We start from the raw sequence: 22799 nt of genomic DNA, 5'->3' as shown, positions 1-22799 counted from the left end.
TGTAGATGAGTTTTACTAATCCACAAATTCATTATTCAAGCGTCTAAAAATACCTGGTCCTTGCTGAAAGTAGAGGAGAAGTGGCTGTTACTGGTGATGTCTTATTTGCATGGAAAGCTGTGGATGCCTTATGATTACAGTCAAATTTCCCCTCTCAGAACAAGCAGCATGCAGTGGGGTTATTTAGCTTGATGCAAGTAGACAGATCAGAAAGTATATAAATGTCTAATGTGAATATTTCTCATTAGCTCAATTGCCCCAGGCTAGAGGGGCTGGGAGACTCCAGTGTATCTAAATGAGCTTTGCAGAGCTGCAGTTCTTGAGGCTCTCTTCACCTACGTCAGAGCAATGTTAGTGAAGGTGAAAAGTGGCAGGCAAACCCAAAAATATTCTCAAGTCAGAAGAAGGGAAATTCACCATGGTGTGGTTGACAGTGGGAGGAGAAATTTGTGGTGCTGTGACTCTCCCCAGATGGAATCAGCAAATTCTGTTGTGTGTGTGTGTGTTTTTAGGGTCGTTCAATAGAAGAAAAAGAAATTCCCTCTACGTAACTGTGACTCTCCTCATTGTGTCAGTATTAATTCTAACGGTGGGCCTAGCTGCTACAACAAGAACCCAAAATGTGACTGTTGGAGGTTATTACCCAGGGGTTATTGTAAGTATAGAACTCCTAGGTAGGTCTAGAAAACTTATTGCCTACAAAGTCCCTTGTAATGCTGAAACTGTTATAAAGGGTGATTTTGTCCTGAATATTTTGCTCAGCTACTTCATTGCCATTTTATTTATTTGTTTTATTATTATTTTGCACCTGCTGCACATTCCCATGCAAAAATCCCATCCAAGTGGCACCTTCCTCTGAGCTTAGGTAAATCACTTGATTTTGAGCTAGTGGTGAGACAGATGAATAGATTTTATGTCAGTTGAAGCAACTTTAGAACTTCTTTGTTTACATAGATCACACTAAGCCCAGGCAGAAGTAAGGCAAATAAGGACCTTACTGCCAAAAGCAGTTGAGAGACCAGGTTTTGAAACACTGGTAACATGAACTTGTGGTCATAAAGTTTACTTGCAGAAGTGTTTAACAAATTGGAATCCCTGGATGAGGAGCTGTGGCAGCTTGCCAGGGGAGCATGTACATCAAAGCCACGAGCACATCCATTTCTTCTTTTTTTGTTACCAGCAGCTGAAAATGGGAAAGAACCATCTTTTAGCTTCACATGGCTTAATTTAGAGAAGACCACTGGTGTCCAGCCTTCCTGCCATTAGATATATGCTCTATTACAGAAGTATGAGGGGCAAGTACTTCATGACCTTCCTAGCATGAGCAGAGGTCTGACACGAGCTGGACAGCAAGTCCTGCTCTGTTCCTCTGCATGTCTAAGACATGCTGAAAAAGAAGCACTGAAATGCAATCAAATTAGGTGTCTCAGTAGATGAAATGCAGCCAGTAGCCCCAGCTAAAGCTCCTGGTGCAACAGCTGTAGGATGCTGCACATTTGATTTGGAGCCTTGAATTTGGAGGCTTGAAACCATTCCAGAAAACCAGGTGGAGACTTGTTCTTGTCCTATTGCTGTTTGATTTATTTGCCATGCATTGCTGATCTCAGGGAGGTTTTTACTTTCTTTGCCCAAGTTCTTGTACAGCTGAAGAAAAAAAGCCTTTACAGCCATTGCAGTGTGGAACATTGTTACAGATTATGTTGGGTCTCTTTGGTTTAGGTTTTCTGGCTTGTCCCAGTATCTCCTGCATTTAGGCCTGGTCTTTTTTAAAGAGAAGTATAGAAGGAAGGTGTTGAGAAAGATGACAGACTGGCTGCAGACTCTCCACACTTCCTCTGCACTGTGCCAGCCTGAGCTGAACCTCGTGCTTCAGAGCAGGTCCTGCAGGCTGATGCAAATGGGCAGAGTCTGCTGCTCACATCCCCTTGACATCTCCCGAGCTATTTATGGTCCAGAACGTCAGCATCGCTTTCACTTTTCTGAGGCTTGGTCTGCTCAAGGAATTAATGAAGTGCTGGACTTGGGAAGGGCGTTGAGTTACTTCATTCAGAGGCACCCTGGCAATTTGTGTTTGTCACCAAATTCCCCACCTAGGTTCATTAATCTGCTCCGTGGAAACGTGTGATGACCTCACCTGTCTTGCTGCACAGGAAAACATTTCAGAGTGCTGCTGGATGCTTCAGAAGGTGCTTAAAATAGCTGATGTTTCATAACAGGCTGGGATTTCTCCCTTTACTGGGGAAAAAGGGCTGGCTGCAGTGAGTGAGTGTTCTGTGAGCTGTCCTCAAGCAGACAGAGCCAGAAGTGTCTTTGTATGCTGGGTAACTTCTCTGTGTGTGGAGCAGTTCCATGGCTGGAATCATCTTAGGGAACGTAGAATCCTGAAGTCATAGGATACTCTGAGTTGGAAAACACCCATGAGAATCAGCAAGTCCAGCTCCAGGACAACCCCAGGAATCACACCATGTGCTTGAGGGCATTGTCCAAATTCTTCTTGAACTCAGACATCAGATGTCTCATTGCTGCCATGCCTAAACCACCCTTCTTTCCTCCTTCAACTTGTGTTTCTTGGGCAAGCACCTCTTGTGCAAAGATGTTTGCTTCAATGCAGGGGATTATCTTCCCAGGCCTCTAGTCCCAAGGAAGGACAGAACCAGGCACTGGACACCTTCCACACATCAGTAGGATTTTGTTTGGTTGGGTTTTCTGAGGGTTTGAAGTTGTTTTTTTTTTTTCTCTAGCAGCTCAGTTCCTCCTTGATAGAACTGGAGAAGCTGAAGCAGAGGGTTCAGTGACATCCTGTAGCCAGGGTGCCTTCACCCTCCTCCATGAGCTGCACCCATGCCTTCACAGCTGCATCAGGGAATACCTGAGCTGTGTCTCTGTGGGAAATGTTCTCACCTGTGGCTGGATGACCGACCTGGGACAGGGGAGCCCAGAGCACAGCAGTGATGTTCAGCAGACAAGAGTAATGCTCAGGTGCAGAAGACAAGGGGCCCTGTGGGAGTGAGACTGTGAGATAGGTGTGCTGTCTCCAAGTTCCAACAGCTGCCAGGATCTGTGTAAATTACTGACCTTTCTTAGGCTTTCACTGGCAAACCTCTTCTGTGATGGTTCCTTGCCAAGGATGTTGGCTTGGGGCTTTACTCTGGAAAAGCACATTCACTTTGTGTCCTGTCCTCCTTTCAGACAGATCCCATGGGATCACATCCACCAGCAAATAAATGATGTAACTGAGGAACATTACTGAGATCTCTTTGTCCCATCATAGAAGAATGAGTAGTTCTTCCATTAGTGCAATGAGAATTCCTGTTAATGAGAATCCACCAGTTTATTTGGTCTTCACCTGCTGGATCTACAGACTTGCTCTAATTTCTTCTTTTTGAATTATCTTAAATTATCTAAAGCATTTCACCTTTTGTTTTGAGGCTGCTCTGAAACACCATGTGTATATTTCTCTTAAAGCTCAAAGGGCACAAAACATTTTTCTTGAGCATTTGCCTTGGGTGTGTGTTACCACACAAGTTCCTTCTGCTAAATATCACCAGACTGAAAATTACACCTGGATCCACATCACTGTTAATGTCTGGATCTCCCAATTTTTTTTTGCTTGGACTTGAGCTATGAATGTGTTACTTTAGGAAGGTGAGGGTCATTTCTTCTTAAGCTAAATAATAAGCTAAATAATAAGCCCAGAAGCACTGGCAGGTCAGTGTGGGGCAGTTCAGCAGTGCCCTAGGTCTCTGCCCTGCCTGTCCCCCCAGTGGTAAGCAGACCTGGCTTCACTGCAGCGCTTCCCACCATGTGCCTGATGTGGGGACAGGGGTCTGCAGGAGCTCGCAGTGCCAGCCAGGCTGTGGGGAAGCAGAGCCTGCTCAGCTGCTCCACTTTAATCCAGCTGCTTACTTTAACCCTGAGCCAGCTGCCCTCCCTGCCTGCACTGCACCAAAGCTTGCTGGGCTTAAGCAGGGCAAGAGAAGACTGAAGCCCAAGTTTACATCACATCTGTGTCTGCTGATCTTGCACATGCCTCTGTCAGTAGTGGATTCATCAAACCTTTGTTTTCTGTTCCTGGATCTCAAAGTATTGATTCCAGGTTAGTTGACTCATTTTTGAACCACTACAGCTTGTCTCATGCCTTGTTTTTCTTCCTGGGGAGTTGGCCAGCTATTAGGAATTCTCACATGGATCTTCACGGGCCCTTGGTCTGTTGTCTGGATTTGCACCTCCTTAGTATGACAGATCCAGCTGTGGGACTTTTCCAGTGTTTCTCATTTTGCCAACCCATGGAAGTGGGGTTGGATATGCTCTACACCAACCAAGGACCTTTCTCAGTGTGCCACAATCCTATTTTTGCATCTCCCTTCCTAGTCCATGGCTCCTGCTGTTTCTGTCCTGGCTGGGGTGTGCTCTGTCCTAGAAACTTCTTCTTAGTGTAGCTTAAGGCTATGGAGAAAGGAGGTGGGAAATTGCTTTCCTGGCTGACTTCACTGAGCTGAAATGAGTGTTGTCAGTTACAGCAGCAAGGAAAGATGCTTTTGCAGTGCCTTATTCTGTTGGGCCAGTGTGAGCTCTTCTGGTAGAACACCCTGGCTGATGCATCCTCACCCCTGGAAATGAGGGAGGAGTAAAAGACAGAAAACTGCTAAATCTTCCAAAGTATAAACTTCCTTTATTTCATGCTTCACACTGAGGAACTCTCTGAGTTGAGAACTGAGGTGGTTGCTCACAAGCTCAGTGAGGTCACAGAGCCTGGTCCTGGAGGATTTAGTGCACTGGTCCTGCTGGGTTTGCATCTGGAGGCTCCTGAGTGTTTGTAGGGCTGCTCCAAGACAGCAATGCATATCCTCATCCACCAGCCATTCCTCAGCATCACTGGGGGGATGGAATTCAGAACTCATCCTTTTGGTTTCTACACACGCTTTTAGTGTCATGTGTGGGGTACACCTGATAGTTCCTGCTAGTGAGAGACTCCACTGATTTCTTGCTGAAGGAAGAGAGCTCACACATCAGCAGAATGTTCTTTTGCTGCTTCTGGATTTAATTGTGTTCTGTTTGTAAAATCTGTTGGGTATCATGCTGAACTAAATGCTAACAATACATTGTTTTTCAGCTTGGTTTTGGGTCGTTCCTTGGAATAATCGGATCCAACTTGATAGAAAACAAAAGACAAATGGTAAGTTCTTTATAAAAACTTTTCTTAAAAAATGACAGTAACTCAAATATTGTGTGTAAAGACTATTATTTTAGGTTTTCCTAACTCTTCCAGGGTAGTGTTGCATACCTCTTGAGAACTGGAGCTGGTTTCTGGCAGCCTGGGAGCAGCCCCCTGTGGGCACTCTGCCTCACTGTCTCACTCAGGAGAGCTGAGAGCTGCAACCCCCTGGCCTGTGCCTGCCCCAGGCTCTGGCAGTGAGATCCTGCAGCCTTGCTGAGATCCTGCAGCCTTTGCAGCCTTGCTGAGATCCTGCAGCCTTGCTGAGATCCCTGCAGCCTCCTCAGGGAGGTGGGCTGTCCCTGCAGCCTGTCCTGCTGAGCTGCTTGGATGGAGGGGGTCAGGGGTCAGGTTAGCAGTGTGTTCTGCTGACCAGGGCTAAGGCAGGTTCTGCAAAGGCAGATGGGAGGAATTCCTGTCCAAATCAGAGTCTGCCTTTGTGCTGCCTTTGCTTTGCACATGGCATGCTCCCTGCAGAGCAGGAGGAGAGGGTGAGGCAGACCCTGCAGGAGAAGACATTTGCCTTTCCCACAGTCAGACAGGGTGCAAGGGAGGTGAGTTTCCCAGTGGATATTTTTGTTGTTTTCACCCTGGCTCTGCAAGAGCAACATTTCCCTGTTCTTTCTGTCCTAGCAGGGTTTCAGCCTCTTGCTCATCATGTATTAGCAGCATGTCAGTGTCTGGTTAAGCAATGACCATATTGTGCCAGTCCTGGACTCTTCACAGGAGTCCCCACAAGTGACAGTGTGGCTCTAACTTGTTTGATTATTCTGAAGAGCCCTGGGTGGCCTGAGCTTATTCTTTTCATCTCTCTGTCATTTTGTGTCCTAAAAAACATTCATGACCCAGCTTTGCAGGGATTGCATCACTGCTGCCTGGGCTGGCAATGAGCATGTCTCCACTCAGATGGCAGAGAGGACATGCAGTAGCTGTCACTTATCGTCCCTGTGCTTTAGTCACATGTCCTCCTTACCCAGGAGCACTTCACAGTGGCAGCTTTGTCCATTGCATCTTTCTGTGGTACCGCTGGCCGTGGAGGATTTATTTTTTTCAACCTCTCTGAACTTCCCCCGTGCCCTAGTTTGCTAAAAGGCAGCCTTGGTCTGCCTTGTTGTGCAGCTGAAGGCAGAAGAGCCAAAAGCAGCTTGTGCAGCTGTGTTCTCTGCATGTTTCTGTCTGTGAGGTGATGCTGAGTGAGGGGTGGAGCGAGCCAGCGTAGCTGATGGCAGAGCTAACCTGAAGGAGCACTTCTCTCTCCCCCAGGCTGCTGACAGGAGCAGACCTCTCTGGTTTTACCCACCCAGGTGTATTGACTTCCATGCTATGCCTCTAGAAGGGAAGGGCAGGAGAGCTTTTGTGCCCACGGGAGGGCCAGCTGCCCAGGCAGCTCTGGCACACACCCCTCTGCCCACTCTGCAGCCTCCAAGTGAGGAGTCAGCAGTTTGCATGCCTTTGTGTCATCTGTGCCCTGGAAAAGTAAGGACCAGCACCTTCACAGCCCACCTGGGGCTGCACCATCACCTAAAGGGAACCTCAGCCCAGGACACTCCTGCACTACCCAAACCCAGTTTGTCTTTTGTTGTCTGAATGCTGCTTGGTGTGGCTGACTCCATCTGCAGTTCCACGAGTGAAGATCAGTCAATAATATCACAGGGCTCTAGAGAAGGATTCTGCTTGCTACAGGAACAGTATTATCAACCCCAAATCAAAAACAATCTTGTTGGCAAGTTGAAAACTGCGATTTTTAAAATTAAACTTGTCAAGAAAATTAATCCACAAACACCAGAGGTTTATGTCCAGAAAGCAGACAGAGAAGTCCTGTAACTTTATTCAAATAAAGGGAGAGGCCATGGGTCATTTCCCCTGGGGTCTCTCAAAATTTTTAGGGGATGCAGCCTCTTTTTTCTCCTCATTTTCCAGCCTCATTTCCCTCTCTCTTTCCCCACTAGCTGAGGTACATGAGAGGTACAGACTTCCTGAAACACCTAATACTCCCTTCTAATGTATACCCCCCCTGTTTTTCTTTTTCCTTGTGTCTGTTCTTTCTCTAAATCCAGAGATTTAGTATAGCCTCCAGTGAGTAACATTCTGTGGCAATTAGTGGAATTCCTGTGGAATTTATGGTTCCCCCCATTGCTTCTTTCTCTTCTCCATATCTGGCCTTATCTACCATCAGGCCCACAGTTTGTTTGCAAAGACATTCTTTTTAAAGACATTTCTTCTTTTTCATTCCTTTCCATTTGTATGTTTCTATTTGCTGTTTGATTTTTTTCTCTACCATAAATTTGCAGTGTTTGGTTTTCAGGCTTTTCTTTCTACATCTGAGAGGGAGAAAACCTATGTAAATAAAGTGAGCATACTTACCTCTTGGTAGGGCTGTTATGAAAGTATCATTAACTTTGTATTTATTTTAAACCACCATATTAGCAGCTCCTGTCTGTGAGCAGAGATGACTGACAAATTCCCTAATTGTGTATATTTAGTGTTTGGCTCAATTCCCATCTCTAAGGCTCATGCTATTTAGGGCAAATATCCTCTTTCATGTGTGTATGAAACAAAAGACAGTACTGAGAAAAATGAAACTTGCTACAAAATACCCTAAGCCATAAACCCCGTGGCTTCCACCAAAAATGGACTTTGTCTGCTTGTGTGGTTTCCCTAGAGATGGTGTGGGTTGGGATCCAGACCTGCAAAGGGTGGGGGTGAGTGGGGAAGAAATGCAGGAGTTCACAGCTGACAGAAACGGGGTCAGTGTAGGATCCGGTCCTGGAAAACTTGTCACCTGCTGCCATCTGCAAGTGCTTTGTGGCACAGCATCAAATGTCCCAGTAGGAGCTTGTTGTGATCATGACACCTTCACGTGCTCTCTGGGATCCTTTCACAGTCTGCTTTCTCTGCTGCTGCAGGTCCAATGCCTGTGCCTTGAATGCTTGCCTCATCTAGAAAACCATTTGATTTTCTCTCGTTTTTAAGTAAGCCATTTCCACTGCCCCAGGTGAGCCCTCTGGCATCTCCAGTCATTGTTCAAGCTGATCTGGTCTGTACGTGAGGTTACTGGAGCAAGATCTGTTTTCACCTAGGGTGATGTAGATAACACCAGTGTGATTAACCTAAAAATCCTGAGGTGCTTTAAAAACACACATAGGATCCTTCTGGATTGTATTGGTCTGGGGGGTTGGCTTGTCTGAGAGCTGGAGCCTTGGGCAGTGGCAGGAGCCAAGGTTTTCAAGCAAACTTGGTACCTGGATCTTTAAAACAAACATCCCCAAGTCAGGAGATCTGAGGTATGTGTCAGTGCTGGCCGGGCTAACTGTTAGCTTTGTATTTGGGCTGTAGAGATTTTTACTACTGCTTACAGCTCCCCCATGCCCACAGTCACCTTTGGAGAAACAGTTTTTTCATAGCTGCCAGCAACTGACACTTGAAGATTTCAGTCGCCAGAGTTGGAAAACCACCAGGGAGCTTCCTGTTCTTTACACTGAAATACTGTCAATATATTGAAATAATGTATTTCAATATATATGAACTAAGATTGAAAGCTGTTCCCCAAGCTGCATTTGTGAGCCTGTCTGTGTGGGTGCTGTGCTTGCCCTCCCCCTGCAGCCCTGCTGGTATCCCCAGTGTGCTGTGGCAGGGGGGATTGGGATCACTGTGGGAGCTCTGTGTGTGAGGAGCTGGTCAGGAGCCCAGTGGCAGCACCTGAGTTCAGGTGTGAGAGGGGCTGTGTCAGCCCTGCTGCAGGCTCCCCCAGCTGAGCACTGGCTCTTTGGCAGAGGTGGTGTTTGTAGTGGCATAGTGGGAATAGACAGTTTCTCATACCTGGTTTGGAGATTATTTCTGCTTTACCTGCTGAATGCTTTCACCCTAACTTTAAGAATGGGCAGGATGGGGCCAGTGGAAAAGGATCTTGCCTGTCTGACTGCCCTTCTCAAGCTGCAGGTGGAGGGAAGTCTGTCTCCTTGCAGCTGTCCAGTGGGAGCTGGGTGGACTGTGCTTGCCACAGCCTGGCACCGAGCCCAGCCAGGCTGCTCTGGGGGTGTTCAGCACCCATGGCATCAGCTGGTCACTGCCCTCTGCTCTCGTGGCTTTGTGCTTGTGCCTGCAGCGAGGTGTTGCTCCCTGAAGGCACAGTCCCAGCAGAGAGGTTCACACATCTGTCTCCTGCATCCTCACAGCTCAGGAGGTGTCACAGGAGCAGCTCCCCACAGCGCTCCAGGGAGAGAAGAAATCCTCTATCTCTCCAGGGGACAGTTAAGGACAGCAGCAGCCAGAAGAGGAGGTGTATCCTCAGCCCAAGTTTAGCCTGTTGGACTCATGAAAAAACCTGCATTACTCTATCAAGTCCCCAGAGAACCAGTCTGGCACGATGCTCTACTCTGCCCTGCTGCCAGAGCAGACAGAGCCACTGCCTTCAGCCAGAGCAGTGTGTGCAGCCCGGGCAGCATTCGGGTCATTGATTGCTCCAGGGCTCATCGACTGTGCTCTACATATCCCTGTGGAGAGGACACTGATCACTTGGTGGTGGAAAGGCAGCTGATGCTTTGCTTTGTTTTCCTTTCTCAGCTGGTTGCATCGATCGTCTTCATCAGCTTTGGTGTGATCGCTGCGTTCTGCTGTGCCATTGTGGACGGTGTCTTTGCTGCCAGACACATAGTAAGTGCTTCCAGGAAAACACTCCTGCAGTGCTTGTATCTAAGAAAACAAGTGATGGTGTCTGCAAGCCTGTATCAGGCCACATGAAACCCTGTGAATATATATCATGTGCTGGATGCTGCTTTAAATCACAAGCTTTAGAAAAATGTTATAATTTAAAAAAATAGCAGAAAGCACTAAGATCTTAAAGCTTTGCTTTGGGGTTTTTTTGGCTTTATGTGTTTATTGAGTATCAGAACACTTAAGATGTAATGTGAATTACAGCTATTGCCAAGGGACAAGATATGAGCAGTAGCATCTATTTTGTTTTAAATGTTGGCAGAGCTGGTTCTTAATGCAGAGTGAATCACGATGCTGTAGTAGAATGAAGCAATTTGATACAAAGCTCACTGAAGCATTACAGTATAAACAGGAAACATTTCCAGTAGGTTCTCAGTTTCCATTTGGTGACTTAAAAAATTATGAGCTGCTGTCATGACCAATCACTAGTACAGTGGGATGTGCAAAAGCTTTAGTTGTTATTATAGAAATAAAAAGATCCAATTCCATTTCAGCTTTTTGATTGAAATTTGCAACTGCAAACAGTTTTTTTTTGTCCTGCAGCTCTGCAGTTTTATGACTTTTTAAAAAATTTTTGTCAAAAAGGGATTAAAAAGACAGATTTGGAGTTTGTATCAGAATGGAAAGGAATTTCAGAAGGTCAGAATTACTCCCTGTATCAGCTGGCTAGTTGTGCTCCCTGTGAAGCTGGCTCTTCTCTCCTGCCCCTGAGTATTCCAGTGGTGGAAAGGCAGGATTTGCTGGCAGAGCAAAGGGCAGCTCCTCTCACTTGTGTGATGGGTGTCTGTCTGTCTGGACAGAAACCAGCAAGTCTGGCCATCTCTGACCCCCTTTGCAAGGGTGTGACCCCATGGGCTGGGTTGTGGCATGAGCTGGCAGCTCCCCTGCTCTGGGGGTGGCTGTGTGTCTGAGGCAACCAGAGCTGAGCAGCTGTGAGACAGAGGCTTTGGTTTCTGCCTCTTGATGAACAGATGGGCTTTTGGCCTCACTTTACCACCTGACAGTCCAAAAATATCACCACCTTGCTGGAAATGTGCTCCTGCCACGCCAGCACAAAGGATTTTTCCTATTGCCAGCTGCTGCCACTGCCCTGCCAGCCCAGCTTTGGATCAGACACCTGGAGAGCCGGTCTGGCAGCTCCTGGGAAGGGCTGGCTGGTGTGGATACACCTCTGGCATTGCTTTCCATGAGGCTTTGCCTTGGAGATCAAGCTGCCACAAAGGGAGGCATTAGTGCATGTTTGTAGGCTGGAACGTTGATGATCCTCCAGAGCTTTCCCACAAGACACTGAAGAGCACAGGAAGGACAAATTTGTGAACAATTAATGAAAAATTGCTATGATTCAGCATTAAGAACCCTCAGAAATCAGTCAAGCAGACCTGGGATGTGTCTGTTAGTTCAGGATGGCCACTGTCACCCAAAGAGCCCAGCTTGAGAGACTGCTCCTACCATGCTGGCTGTAACAATTTGATGCCTCCAAGGACCGGGGTTAAACATCACCCGGGGCTCAGGGGACTGGGGTGGGGGCTGCAGAGCTCTTGCTGCATTGAGGAGCTGGTGTGAGATCAGGGTTGTGGTCGATGCCCCATGTGTGGCGAGGAGGACGAGTGGAGAGACGCGAATCTTGACTCCATGTTTCAGAGGGCTGGTTTATTATATTATATATTATATTAAAATGATACATTAAAACTACACTAAAAGAATAGAGAGAAAAGGATTCATCAGAAGGTTAGAAAGAACAGGAATGGAATGAATAACAAAATTTTGTGACTGCTCACAGCCTGGACACAGGTGGCTGTGATTGGTCATCAAGTGAAAACAATCCACATAGACTAATTTAAGATGCTCCTGTTGGTAAACAATGTCCAGACCACATTCCACAGCCATCAGATAGTTAACTGTTTACATTTCTTTTCTGAGGCTTCTCAGCTAGGAGAAAAATCCTAGCAAAGGATTTTTCATAAAATATCATGGCTACGCAGGGTCTCTCTAAAGTCTGGTCCCTTTCCCCAGCCCCTTTGGGTGAGTTTGTTTTTGCTGCAGGGCTAAGCCTGGCGCTTTCTCTGTGCAGGACCTGCGGCCGCTGTACGCGGGGCGATGTCAGTACTACTCCAAGAGTACAACCCCACCAGAGGTGAGAGCCCATCCTGCTGTGCCCAGCTGCTTGGAGCAGGTGGGGAACCTGCTGCCAGGCAGCTGCTCCAGTGTCCTGGAGGTCTGCAAAGTGAGGAGGGGTGGGAGGCTGTGCCTGGGGTGGGAGCAGGGTGCTGGGAGCACTCGGGAGGTGGGATCCCCATGTACTGCCCCAGTAGTGATGGAGCAGATGGAGAGGAGGGCATGTAGGGTAGGAAAATGCACCAGTTTCTCCAGGTCTTCATCTGTGCATTCATAGCAGCTGGGTGGTGGGTTAAGGTTTCAGACAGCAATAATTTCTGTGTATATGAGCAAGCAACAAGTAGCAGCCTCTGCACCTCTCCTGTTGTGTTCTCCAAAGAGAAGCCTGTTGGGGATGGATGATCTTGCCACATACTGATGTGTGTATGGATGTTTGTCTGCCTTTGCTGAGCACTGATTATCTCTCAGAGCTTTCCTCACAAGTCCACAGGTAGTTAGGTAGTTCTGAATAACCATTATATACCAAATTAGAAGGCCTACGAAGTTAAATGCTACACATTTAGCAGTGTGGGAGTGGTCCACTCTCTTTTCAGGCCGAGGACTGTCCATGTGTTACCACCCTCAGGCGCACACAATTAATCACTTTGGTCATTTCTGCACCACTATTGTAATCTGCTCTCAGTTTGGGCCATGCTGTTGACAGCTCTCTGCTCTGCCTTGCCCTGGGGTGAGGTGGGTTGGTTCAGCAAGGCCCTGGCTGCTTGCAGGAGTTGCAGAACCTCCTTCCTGCAGGCATGTGCTTGTTTGTGAGCTCCCGCAGCAGAGGAAACGCTGCTCTGCTCCAGCCAGGTGCATCTCTGTTCCCATAGGAGGGCTTCGTGGGAGCAAGATAAGGAAGGAAAAATCTGCCTGAGGCTTATGTGGAGATCACTGAGAATTCTACATGTAGAGCAGGCCAAACAGCAGCAGAAACTGTGTTTGGGGGTTGTGTCCTTCTGTGCTTTATGTATTTTTGTTCTGTATTCACGCAGGCGGTCTGTCACCCACAGCGCCGTGCCCCCTGCACACCGAAAATAAAAACCAACACCTGCTTCTGCTGTGACCTGTACAACTGTGGGAAGTAAGCCAAAAATGCCACTCCTGGCCATGGGAAGGGCGAGCAGTGTCATGCTCCTTGGCGATAGCTCGCAGCTCGTTTGCAGGATAGTTAATGGCAGTTGTTGTGGGAAGGGACCTTAAGCTGTTTGTTAGCAAGGAGGAGTCCCAGACAAAAGGTAACCAGGTAAAGGTGGGTGTGAAATACGGCAAAGCTATCCCAGCTATGGGTGAGTATGCTCTGGGCCAGCCCAGATGGAAAAATAAAGAGCACTTTCATGCTTGGTGTCCTCCTCAGGTTTTCCACCTATTGAGTGTTGCTTGTCCTGACACCTTCCTTCTCTCTTGTCACTGGGTCTTGGTTTTTTCTTTGACAATATTGAAGAAGCAAAAAAACTGGGACAGTGTTCTTCTTCACCTTGCCACCATTCCATTCCCCGCCGTGCTAGCAGAGAGGAGAGTTAGCAGGCTGGTGCCATCTGTGCCTTGATAAACCAGTGTCCTCTGCCCATGAATGTCTTTCATGCTCACTCGGGGCTGGAAGGTGAACCAGCTCTGTGCAGTGAGTCAGGAGGAGGTTCCCAATCGAGAACCACTGCAGAGCAATCACACCACTGAGATCTGGCTTCTGTGCCTAAATCAGCTTAATTTACAGCATGCGCTGCTTATTCCTTGTGGAGTGTCCAATGTGTGTTAGCAAGGCATTAATAAATCGATTTTTTTACTGCTGGCTCTTGCCTAGGGCTGTTTCAGGCTTAGCATTTCTCACAGTACTTAGCTGGGCTGGCCTCCACTTAAATCATTGACTGTGGTGGAGGAAGATCAAAAGCTGCTGTTGGGAGAGGATGGGTGGTTCCCTGTGCTGGGAAGTGTGATCCCGGTCTCTGCTGGGCTTTGTGTGTGTGAAAGAGGCGTGAAGCTCATGCTTTCCTTGAGTAGTTTACAGAATACAATCCCTTTTTACTCTTGCTTTCCTTGAGTAGTTTACAGAATACAATCCCTTTTTACTCATGCTTTCCTTGAGTAGTTTACAGAATACAATCCCTTTTTACTCTTGCTTTCCTTGAGTAGTTTACAGAGCACAATCCCTTTTTACTAGCTGAAGAGAGGATACTGATTGGAGAGAGAACTGATTGGAATGGAATGGAAAAGCTTAAAACTTTTCTGTGTTTTTCTTTTGTTTTTGTTGGTATTTTGGGTTTTTTTTCCCGTCCTGGTTCTGGGACCTGCCCCTGACCCACTTTCCCCTCTCTGATGAAAGATATCAACTGTTGCTGTTTCAGTCTTGCTTAGTACCACGCAAACATCCTGCACTGAGGAGGTGCAGGGTGATCTCTCAGTAAGAGAGGCACGGACACTCAGGACTGGTTAGTGCACATGTAAAGGATGGAAACCATGGCAAACGTGGCAGCAATCTTGCATTCTTGCTGGGACCCCTGGCTCTGGCAGCACGGGACAAGCCCCTTCCCGCTGATCAGGACGTGCTGAACAACGAGGGATGTTCTCCTGGGGGATCCGTGCTCTCACACGTCTCCATAGGAAGGAGCACTTGCAAACAGCACAATCAGGCTTTATTGTTAGAGGGTCACCGAGAGCTCAGGTTACACGGAGGTTTACACAGTTTAAAATCCAACTGGATTCTCCCCCAACCCACCAGCATGTATTCCATTTTGATTCTGAAAGCCAGATTTAACTTTTAGGTACATTTTGTCTGCATCAGTTGCAAGTAACTGTGCCAGCCAGCGCACAGTTTTGTAACCTGAGGTGCCTCGATTCTGCCTGAAATCCTCATCTCGTTGTGATGTTCCTGCAGTGGCCTCCTAAAATGAAATGTGGGAGTAAAAAGGGTAAAGAGGCAGAAGTTGAGTAATCAGCAGAGGAGGGTGACTCCTGTGAAAGGGGGCAGCTTCCTGCAGGCCTTGTGGAGTCTGCTGAACCTGGATCTCCTGCTTCTTAACCTTAAATATGAGCCAGTTCTTCCCCCTTTCCTCAAAGCTCTCATGTGCTCTGAGCCTAACCCTGTGTGTGAGCTGGGAGATAAGTCATTCATAAGCTCCTGGCACTGTTTGTCCCTGATAAATTTGTTTTGCTGTAGGCCACTACGCTACATCTGGTAAGCTGTGCTGAAGGCCAGCCTGTTCCCCACCCGCGCTCAGAGAGGTCATTCCCGAAGAATTCCTCTGCAAGGCTTCAGCCCACTTGCTGCAGGAGTTGCTTTTCTTTTTCCAAAATAATGACCTGACCAGATTTGGCTGAGTTTTCTCTCTCTCTTTTCTGCATGTGGAAAAGGTTCAGAGTGTGAGCAGAAAGATGAAGTGCCCAGGTTGCTGAGGGGCTGGTGGCTGGAGCAGGGCACGGAGCTGGAGCTGCTTGGTGGCCGAGCCCTGGCAGGAGCCGTGGTGCCCTGTGCTGCCCCTGCCCATCCCACCCAGCTGCCCTGGGGCTCTGGGGAGCAGCCAGCACTGCCTGGGGGCAGCTGCTGCTCCTCGGGCGCAGCCTGATTTCCCAGGGTAATTCCAAGACCGGTTTGTCCTTGGTAAGCCTCCAGGACCTCTGTGGAGATTTCAGATGAAAGAAATAACAGGCAGGTTCAGACACAAAGTCATTTGTTTCAGAACAGAGGCAGTAATTTGTTTCAGACTCCCTTCGTGCAGGGAGATCATGGAGCCACAATCACGGGGTCCAGGAGGCTTTATCCCCACTCCACTCCCTCGCTAGTAAGGTCCAGGTTATCACTGAGCTGCAGAATGCATTTTACTGTCCAGCAGTACTGCTGGGGTATTATGATATCTGCCGCTTTGCTTCCCCGGCTAGCTGATGTTGAGAGTGATTTTTTTATCATTACTGTTGTTTTTTTCCTAATCTAGCAGAGTAGAGATTTCTGGAGGGTACTATGAGTACATTGATGTCAGCAGCTGCCAGGACATCATCCACCTTTACCACTTGCTCTGGTCGGCAACAATTCTGAACATAGTCGGGCTGTTCCTAGGGATCATTACAGCAGCAATACTTGGAGGCTTTAAAGACATGGTAAGAGGATATCAATTCCTTGATGCATTAAAGAAAACAAATCAGGCAAATTGCCTTTAAAAATAATTATGGAAACTACTGGTATTTCAATGCAAATGATCTATGCATTACTTCAGTCAGGGTGGGAAGAAGGGCAAGAAATAACTATAACGAAAAAGTGAAAGTGAAAAGTGATGCACTTTTCTGCTGTCACCACCTGAGCACAGTTAGAAAATACTAACAGAATTGGGAGACTGTATTTTCAAAAGGAACCATCAGAGAGGCATTGGCAACACCAGGATGATTGAAAATAAACTCGTAAAAATTGATCTTCCTTTTCATAGTGTTCACATTCTACAAGGAAAAGTGTGGTGGTTGTTCATTAATTGTTGATTTTGTAGTTTAAGCAGCTGTGTTAGGCTGAAACTCTCCATCTAATTTCATCATGGTGCAGAACCTGAGAGGGTGAACTGGGGACCAAAACCAAACTTCAGATAATGGAAAAAATACTGTTCTAACAATGTGAGCTTTGAAATACCTTCACTTAACCAGGCTGCCTGTTACCTTCCATATGGTACAACACAACAGCACAAATGAAGGAATAGAACTGAATGTTCAACAGATACATTTGGGGCTTTTTCAGTCGTTTATGACTCATTTGGAATAACACAAAAACATTCACACAGAAAAGAGATTTGTTGTCTTGGCTAAATGTTTTTCTTACAAAGAAATCTTGGGCCCTGCACTAAGGGTACGTTGTTTCAGAACTCTGAACTCTTTTCAGACTCACCAATATCTTCCCAAATAAAACAGGAACACGTTCCTAGCTGTGCATCACGGCCCTTTCACATTTGATCCACACCAGAGAGCCTCTGCAAACAAAGATGTCTAGAAATGAACAGCAATGCACAAAATGCACCAAATAACAGAGTAATTTGGAAGTAATTAATAATTTCTCCTACTTGTGAAGAAGTAAATCTGTCTTGGGGAGTACTGGTGTGCACTGGGCTACTGCCAGCTTGTTGTTTGGAATCTGGAACAATAAGGGCTGTGGAACGAAGTGACCTTGGAGCATAGCTGCTGCCTGAGAGGGAGCTGGATTGCCAGTTGCTAATTCAACAGAGTTGACATCTAAAGACACACAGTGCTCCTTTAAATTATTTCTGCTTTCATTCAGCTCTCAGCTTTCTGTGACTGGGTTTGCAGCCTCATACTCTCCTCTTTTTGTTTTGATAGACTCCTTCCCTCCCTACGCTGAACTGCAGTGTTGAAAACGCTCACCCTTCAGTGACCTACTACTCCAGGCCACAAGTGACATCTTACAACTCCTACTACCACAGCACTCCTCACCTGCCTCCCTACTCTGCTTATGACTTTCAGGTGGGCAGCATTACAGGATGTTTCCTTGTTTAGCAGCAAGGTTAAATCCAGGCAATCTGCAGGACTCTGGGCCTGTCTTCCTGTCATTCACACAGTTTAATTTTCTTGTTCCTGCAGAAAATACCAAATTTTTCCTACTAGGCATTGGTCCTTGGCAGTGCTCTCTCTTACTAAGGCAGTGTTTTCCTGAAAGCTGTCCTTGAAGTGAAGGCAAGAGGGAGGACCTGCTGCCTGCCTGCCTTCCCATCACTCACTAGTAGAGATCACATTAAAAACAGGCACTGCAATGTTCTGAGGAGAGAGGCAAAGCCAGGTGATCAGGTACTAGATTTTATTAGGCCAGCTACTGTGTCTGGGAGAAATAGAAGAGCTTTTGGTAACAAGCTATTTGAGCTCCTGAAGACACGAGATGCCTGAAAAGTTATTTTGTTGTGGTTATTTTCCACATACTTCAGCTGGTCTAAGAGGGATCCCTGCAAACATCCCCTCTGCTGTAATGCATCCCTTCCTCTCTGAGCTGTGGAGCTGTGCTGTTGGAAACAGCAATTTCATGTGAACCTTGCTGTCAACAGCAGCTTTCACTTGCTGAAGCAGATGAGGACATTTCCTCCTCTGCTCTTCTGGCAGGTGGATGTTACCACAGGGGTGATGTTAATTAACAAATCATACCGCTACCAGGACTGGAGACTTTTTTTTAATTAACAAGAGTTAGGAACTTGGTCATCAACAAAGAGGTGTGCTCTGTGATAGCCACCACGTCCCTCATCTGAGCCGTGCATTGGAGGTAACACAAATCTAAACCTTCCTGGGTCTGCTGCTAGTGCCACTGGACAATGCTGTTGTCAGGGCTCCTCAACAGAATTGAACACTTAAGTCAGAACTTCTAGGATGTATTTGTGACTCATTTTTGAGATTAATGAAACCTAGGACACTCACTGGTGCTGTGTAACTTCCTGCAGTTATAAAAATGCCAACCTCAGTGCATGCCAAACCAAGCTGTGCTACAAAGTCCTTTTCCCAGTTTCTCAGCAGCTCTAAGCACTGTCTGACCCAGAGCTTGCCAGTGTGGCAGCCCAGCTCCTGCAGAGAGCTCAGCATGGGTGATTTCCCTGCCTTGTAACTGCAAGTTCTGCTGGGCTCTGCTGACACAGCTCAGCCAGACACATCAAAGTGTCTGGGTCTCACTGCTGTGAGCACAGGTGTTGGCTCAGGAGACGGCACAAAAGCTGGGCATAAACTCAACTCATCTAAATTTAATGTAGCCAAGTCCCTCTTTAACATGAAATTCCAGGTCTCACCCTTGCATAAGCTAAGCCCAGGGAACTTGGGGCCTGCATTAGCTGAGCCTCTGCTGTGGAGACTCCCTTGCCTTGAGCCCCACTCTGCTCCAAGCAGTGACCCTGCCACCCTGACCCCTGTCCCCTGACACCCCCGGCACGCGGAGCGCGCCCAGCCATGCCTCTCAAATCCCTTCCAAAGGATGCACTCCCTCTGGTGCAAGAATGCTTCCCACTCATTCCACACATTTTTCACAGGAGAAAAACAACACACCAGAATTCCTAAGGAAGCCTGGGCCCTGGCAGAAACCTGGCTTTCACACAAAACTCTAAAATGGCAGACCCAGTTCTCTGGTTTTTAGAGCAGCTCATTCACTGTTGCTACTGGCTGGTGTGTGACACCCAAGATTTGAGAGGAACTCATCAGTTTTCAGTTGAAATGCAGGAGAACACAGAAGTGATGAGATTTTTTAAAAAAAATATCTTCAATTTTGGATCTAAGGAGCCTCATTTTTCAAAATTGTTACTTACAGGCGGTGCTTACTCTGAATGCAACAAGTTATCTGAAGTGTTATTTCACTGAGGTGAACCTTGAAATGTTAATTTTGAACTGTTTGGTAATGAAGTATCAGTTTGACACTTTCCATTAGGAAATGGTTACATTAGAGCCTTTGCTGTCTCCCTGCAGCATTCCAGCGTGTTTCCAGCCTCCACTCCTTCTGGCCTCTCGGATGACCCCCAGTCCCTGTCACCATCTCCCAGCTATATGTGGGCCTCCAATGCACCACCTCGTTACTCACCACCCTATTTCCCACCTTTTGAGAAGCCACCACCTTACACGCCATAAAGAACGTGGGAAAGAAGAAAAAACATATTTGCCATCGAAATAAGTGTGAACATTTTGTATTTATATTTTACTGTGGGAGGGAGCAGGAGAATACAGAAGATAATTGCAAATTAAAATATTAGATTGGACTGTCCTTTTTTGCGAGACTTATTTCAGAAGTTTTAACAATGGCCTGTGACAAAGAGGACAGACTTCTGATGTTTTAATGAGTCACTGAGTAGCAGGTGACCTAAATTTCAGCCTCTTTGGTTCATGTAGTCCTTGATTTTTAATCAAGTGATCCAACACAGATGACAGATTCTGGTCTGCCTTACTCCATCTTGTGCCAAGCTGAAGTAAGGGTAGCCAAGATCAAGAGTTGCTAGAGATTATCAGTCTGTTTGAGGTGAGGGTGCTTGCAGACAGCACCACTCAACACCGGTTTTGTTTGGCCTTTGGGCTCCAGTTGCTGGGATTTTGGCTGGGAGGACACAGGACCTAGCTCACATCGCTCATTGGCCCAACACACTGGAAAAATTTTGGGGGGAACCGTGACAGTGCCTCAAAATGTAACACTGTTGAAAAGGATAACATCGTAGGATAGCCTCATGCATGTGTAGCAAAATAATCAGAATATTGCTTTTTTGAGGGGGGGCAAGCTGTTTTTATTTCAGGTTGCTTCTTAAGATAAAAGATGAAATGGAGTTGTCTCTCTGAATTCTGTGTAAGTAATGCTGAAGTCAAACAGTTTGGGTGGTTGCACTGCCTAAATTGTCCTTGTATTCCTATAAAAAACCATCAGGAACCGTCTACAAGTCACTGGAACAGTGCAGTAAAAATGTTATTTATTTATTTGTTTATGTTTTCTGTGGTTGGAAATTTCTTTTTAAGCTTGTACTTTTAACTTTTTTAATGGACTGAATCAGCACCCTGAATAAGCACTGGTTTAGTAGCTGTATTATGGGCTGCACATAAGGAATATCCACTACTAGTTCTACAAGATATAAGTCTCACATGGATGAAATTCAACACCCTGTAATATAGGACAAACCTGAGGAATTTGCAATTACTGTTGTGACTTTCATTTAATCTTCAGCTGATGACTGTGCTGATTGATCTAGATTCCAGCAGATTTTGCATGCATCTTGCATAACAAAAGGTCAGCTTTGATATGTGACACACTGACCTCTAAAGTGTGGTTCTACTCCAGGAAGTGATTTCAGATGACAGTGTTCAGATCTGACCTGCTCAACCTGAGTGTTCTCAACTGCTTACTTCAGGGATAAAAGCAACATTAACATTTTACTCCTTATTTCCCAAAGATATCATTTCCTTGGCATCAGTTTGTTGACCCTAATCCTCAGTTGCCTTCCTTTACTTGCAACTGATGCAGACAAAAAAGTACCTAAAAGTTAAATCTGGCTTTCAGAATCAAAATGGAATACATGTTGGTGGGTTGGGGGAGAATCCAGTTGGATTTTAAACTGTGGCACCTACTTTTAATCTATAAACAATATTAAAATGCTGTCAACATGGAAAACAAACACTGAAGTCTCTGATCTCACTTTTCAATGTACACCCACACTTTATAATGCTGTTTTTAATCCTATGCATTTGCAGAGCCTTTAGGCTAGACTATGTATTAACTTTATCATTTCCACTGTCAAATACTAATCAGTATGTTAGTTCATTAAAGGATGACACTTTATCCAGAAGCAAGCGTGACTTTTCTCCACTAAGAAGGGAAAATAAACAGCTGGAGAAAGGAATGCAGCTCACAGGATTTAAAGCAATAGTGTATGTAGAATATATTCTGGTGGCATTTTGTTTTACTATAGAATGTTGAAGTGCAGCTCCTATAAATTTGTGTACTGGAAATAAATTTATATACTGGGGCATCCTCCATTTTATATTACATTTTATTGAATTAAAGAGATAAAAAGAATCTCCTGATAAAGAGATCATGGGCAATTTCAAAACAGACAGTACTTCTCTTGATAAAACTCCCCACAAAACTAGAATCAGAAGGGCACATTAATTTAGTATCAGAAAACATCTTATTGCTTTATCTTTGAAATAAAAGCTAACAGTCCTGTCCCACTTCTGACAAACACTCTACCATTTGTGCCTGTCAAATAAATAGGGCTAGAAGGACATGGGGACACCACAGGACAGGACTGAACATCCTGAAGAGAACATAACTTAGTGGCAGAGAAACAATTAGGAGATAAATTGTGTCATTGGTTTTGAGTTGAAAAATACTAACCTTAGGAAATTATCCAAATTCTCTTTTTTTTCCTAAGGAATATTTTAGCAAAAATTACATTGCTGCTTTAAATTCACTATAAAAGGACAAGTACATTTCCACATTTAAAAACTTAGTGGTGGTATTTTCTGTTGAATTACCTGTTTCATTCTGCTTGAGTAAAACAAAGCATTTAATGTAACTGCAACATTCTGCACTGTATTTGTCATTTCTTATGAGAATGTCAAGTTTGTGACTCATATGTACCCTTTTATTACTTTGCCAAAGTTAAATAAAATTGTGTGACTTTTGTAAACATTTACCAATTCTATTTTACATTTTAGCAACCTTCCTGTTTTACAAGCATCTTTAAGGTTATTTTTTAAAAAATAGTAAAATTTACCTTTAAAAAAAAATCAAAGCAAGAAACTCCCCCCCCCCCCCCCCCCCCCAAAAAAAAAAAAAATCTCTGTTCACTGTATTTGAGACATATTTCTACCAGGATTAGCCAAAAACTCCTTCAGTTCTGTTTTTGAAGGCACTCATGCCCCCACATTTGACAATTCTGCAGTTTTACCATAACATGGTGCCCTGACCTCAAGCCCTCTAGTTACTGCTGCTGATTTTTCACTTCACACAGATCTGAATAATCCAACCAGTGCAGTCTCAGTGTCTCCTTTGCTTACTTTGGGCATATTCTGTCCTGATGATGTCAGCAGAGCGAGCTAGAAGCCCTATGCCAAGGAGATAAAGGCATCTAGAACATAATTTGGTATGTTGCTTATTAAATTGCATTCCTACATGCCATAAGAAGGCTACACAAAGTAAGTGACTATTTCCTGTTGGCCCCAGGTCACCAACAATGGAACTCTTGCAAATCACAACCAGTCAGCAGCTGGTAAGAAGAGCCCAAAGCACAAGTGA

The 22799-nt window shown here is 45.7% G+C and overlaps 1 protein-coding gene across 2 annotated transcripts; it reads left to right on the top strand.

The window, feature by feature from the left end:
- Positions 1-357: 357 nt before the first annotated feature.
- TMEM255A (transmembrane protein 255A) lies at positions 358-22188 on the top strand. Of its 2 annotated transcripts, none has more exons than XM_041485248.1 (8): positions 358-655; positions 5114-5176; positions 9779-9868; positions 12000-12062; positions 13075-13163; positions 16009-16168; positions 17384-17527; positions 19493-22188. In XM_041485248.1, exons 1-8 carry the CDS (start codon positions 419-421, stop codon positions 19649-19651), a joined length of 1005 nt encoding a protein of 334 aa, XP_041341182.1. In that variant the 5' UTR covers positions 358-418; the 3' UTR covers positions 19652-22188. The 2 variants fall into 2 exon arrangements, with proteins under 2 accessions (XP_041341182.1, XP_041341181.1); XM_041485247.1 differs by having other exon boundaries at positions 391-655; positions 16006-16168.
- The last annotated feature ends 611 nt before the right edge of the window (positions 22189-22799 follow it).

This window comes from Pyrgilauda ruficollis, unplaced genomic scaffold, assembly GCF_017590135.1.
Source record: "Pyrgilauda ruficollis isolate IOZ18807 unplaced genomic scaffold, ASM1759013v1 scaffold7, whole genome shotgun sequence".
Lineage (NCBI taxonomy): Eukaryota > Metazoa > Chordata > Aves > Passeriformes > Passeridae > Pyrgilauda > Pyrgilauda ruficollis.
Note: the sequence above shows the minus strand (reverse complement) of the source record. Positions and strands in the feature narration are given on the sequence as shown.

What these genes read in the sequence shown, in the direction of transcription:
- TMEM255A (XM_041485247.1), top strand. Translation starts at nt 419, where the DNA reads ATGGTGTGGTTGACAGTGGGAGGAGAAATTTGTGGTGCTGTGACTCTC. An exon ending in TCTTTGCTGCCAGACACATA is followed by an intron (nt 9,869 to 11,999) that starts GTAAGTGCTTCC and finishes TTCTCTGTGCAG; the next exon opens with GACCTGCGGCCGCTGTACGC. An exon ending in GACCTGTACAACTGTGGGAA is followed by an intron (nt 13,164 to 16,005) that starts GTAAGCCAAAAA and finishes TTCCTAATCTAG; the next exon opens with CAGAGTAGAGATTTCTGGAG.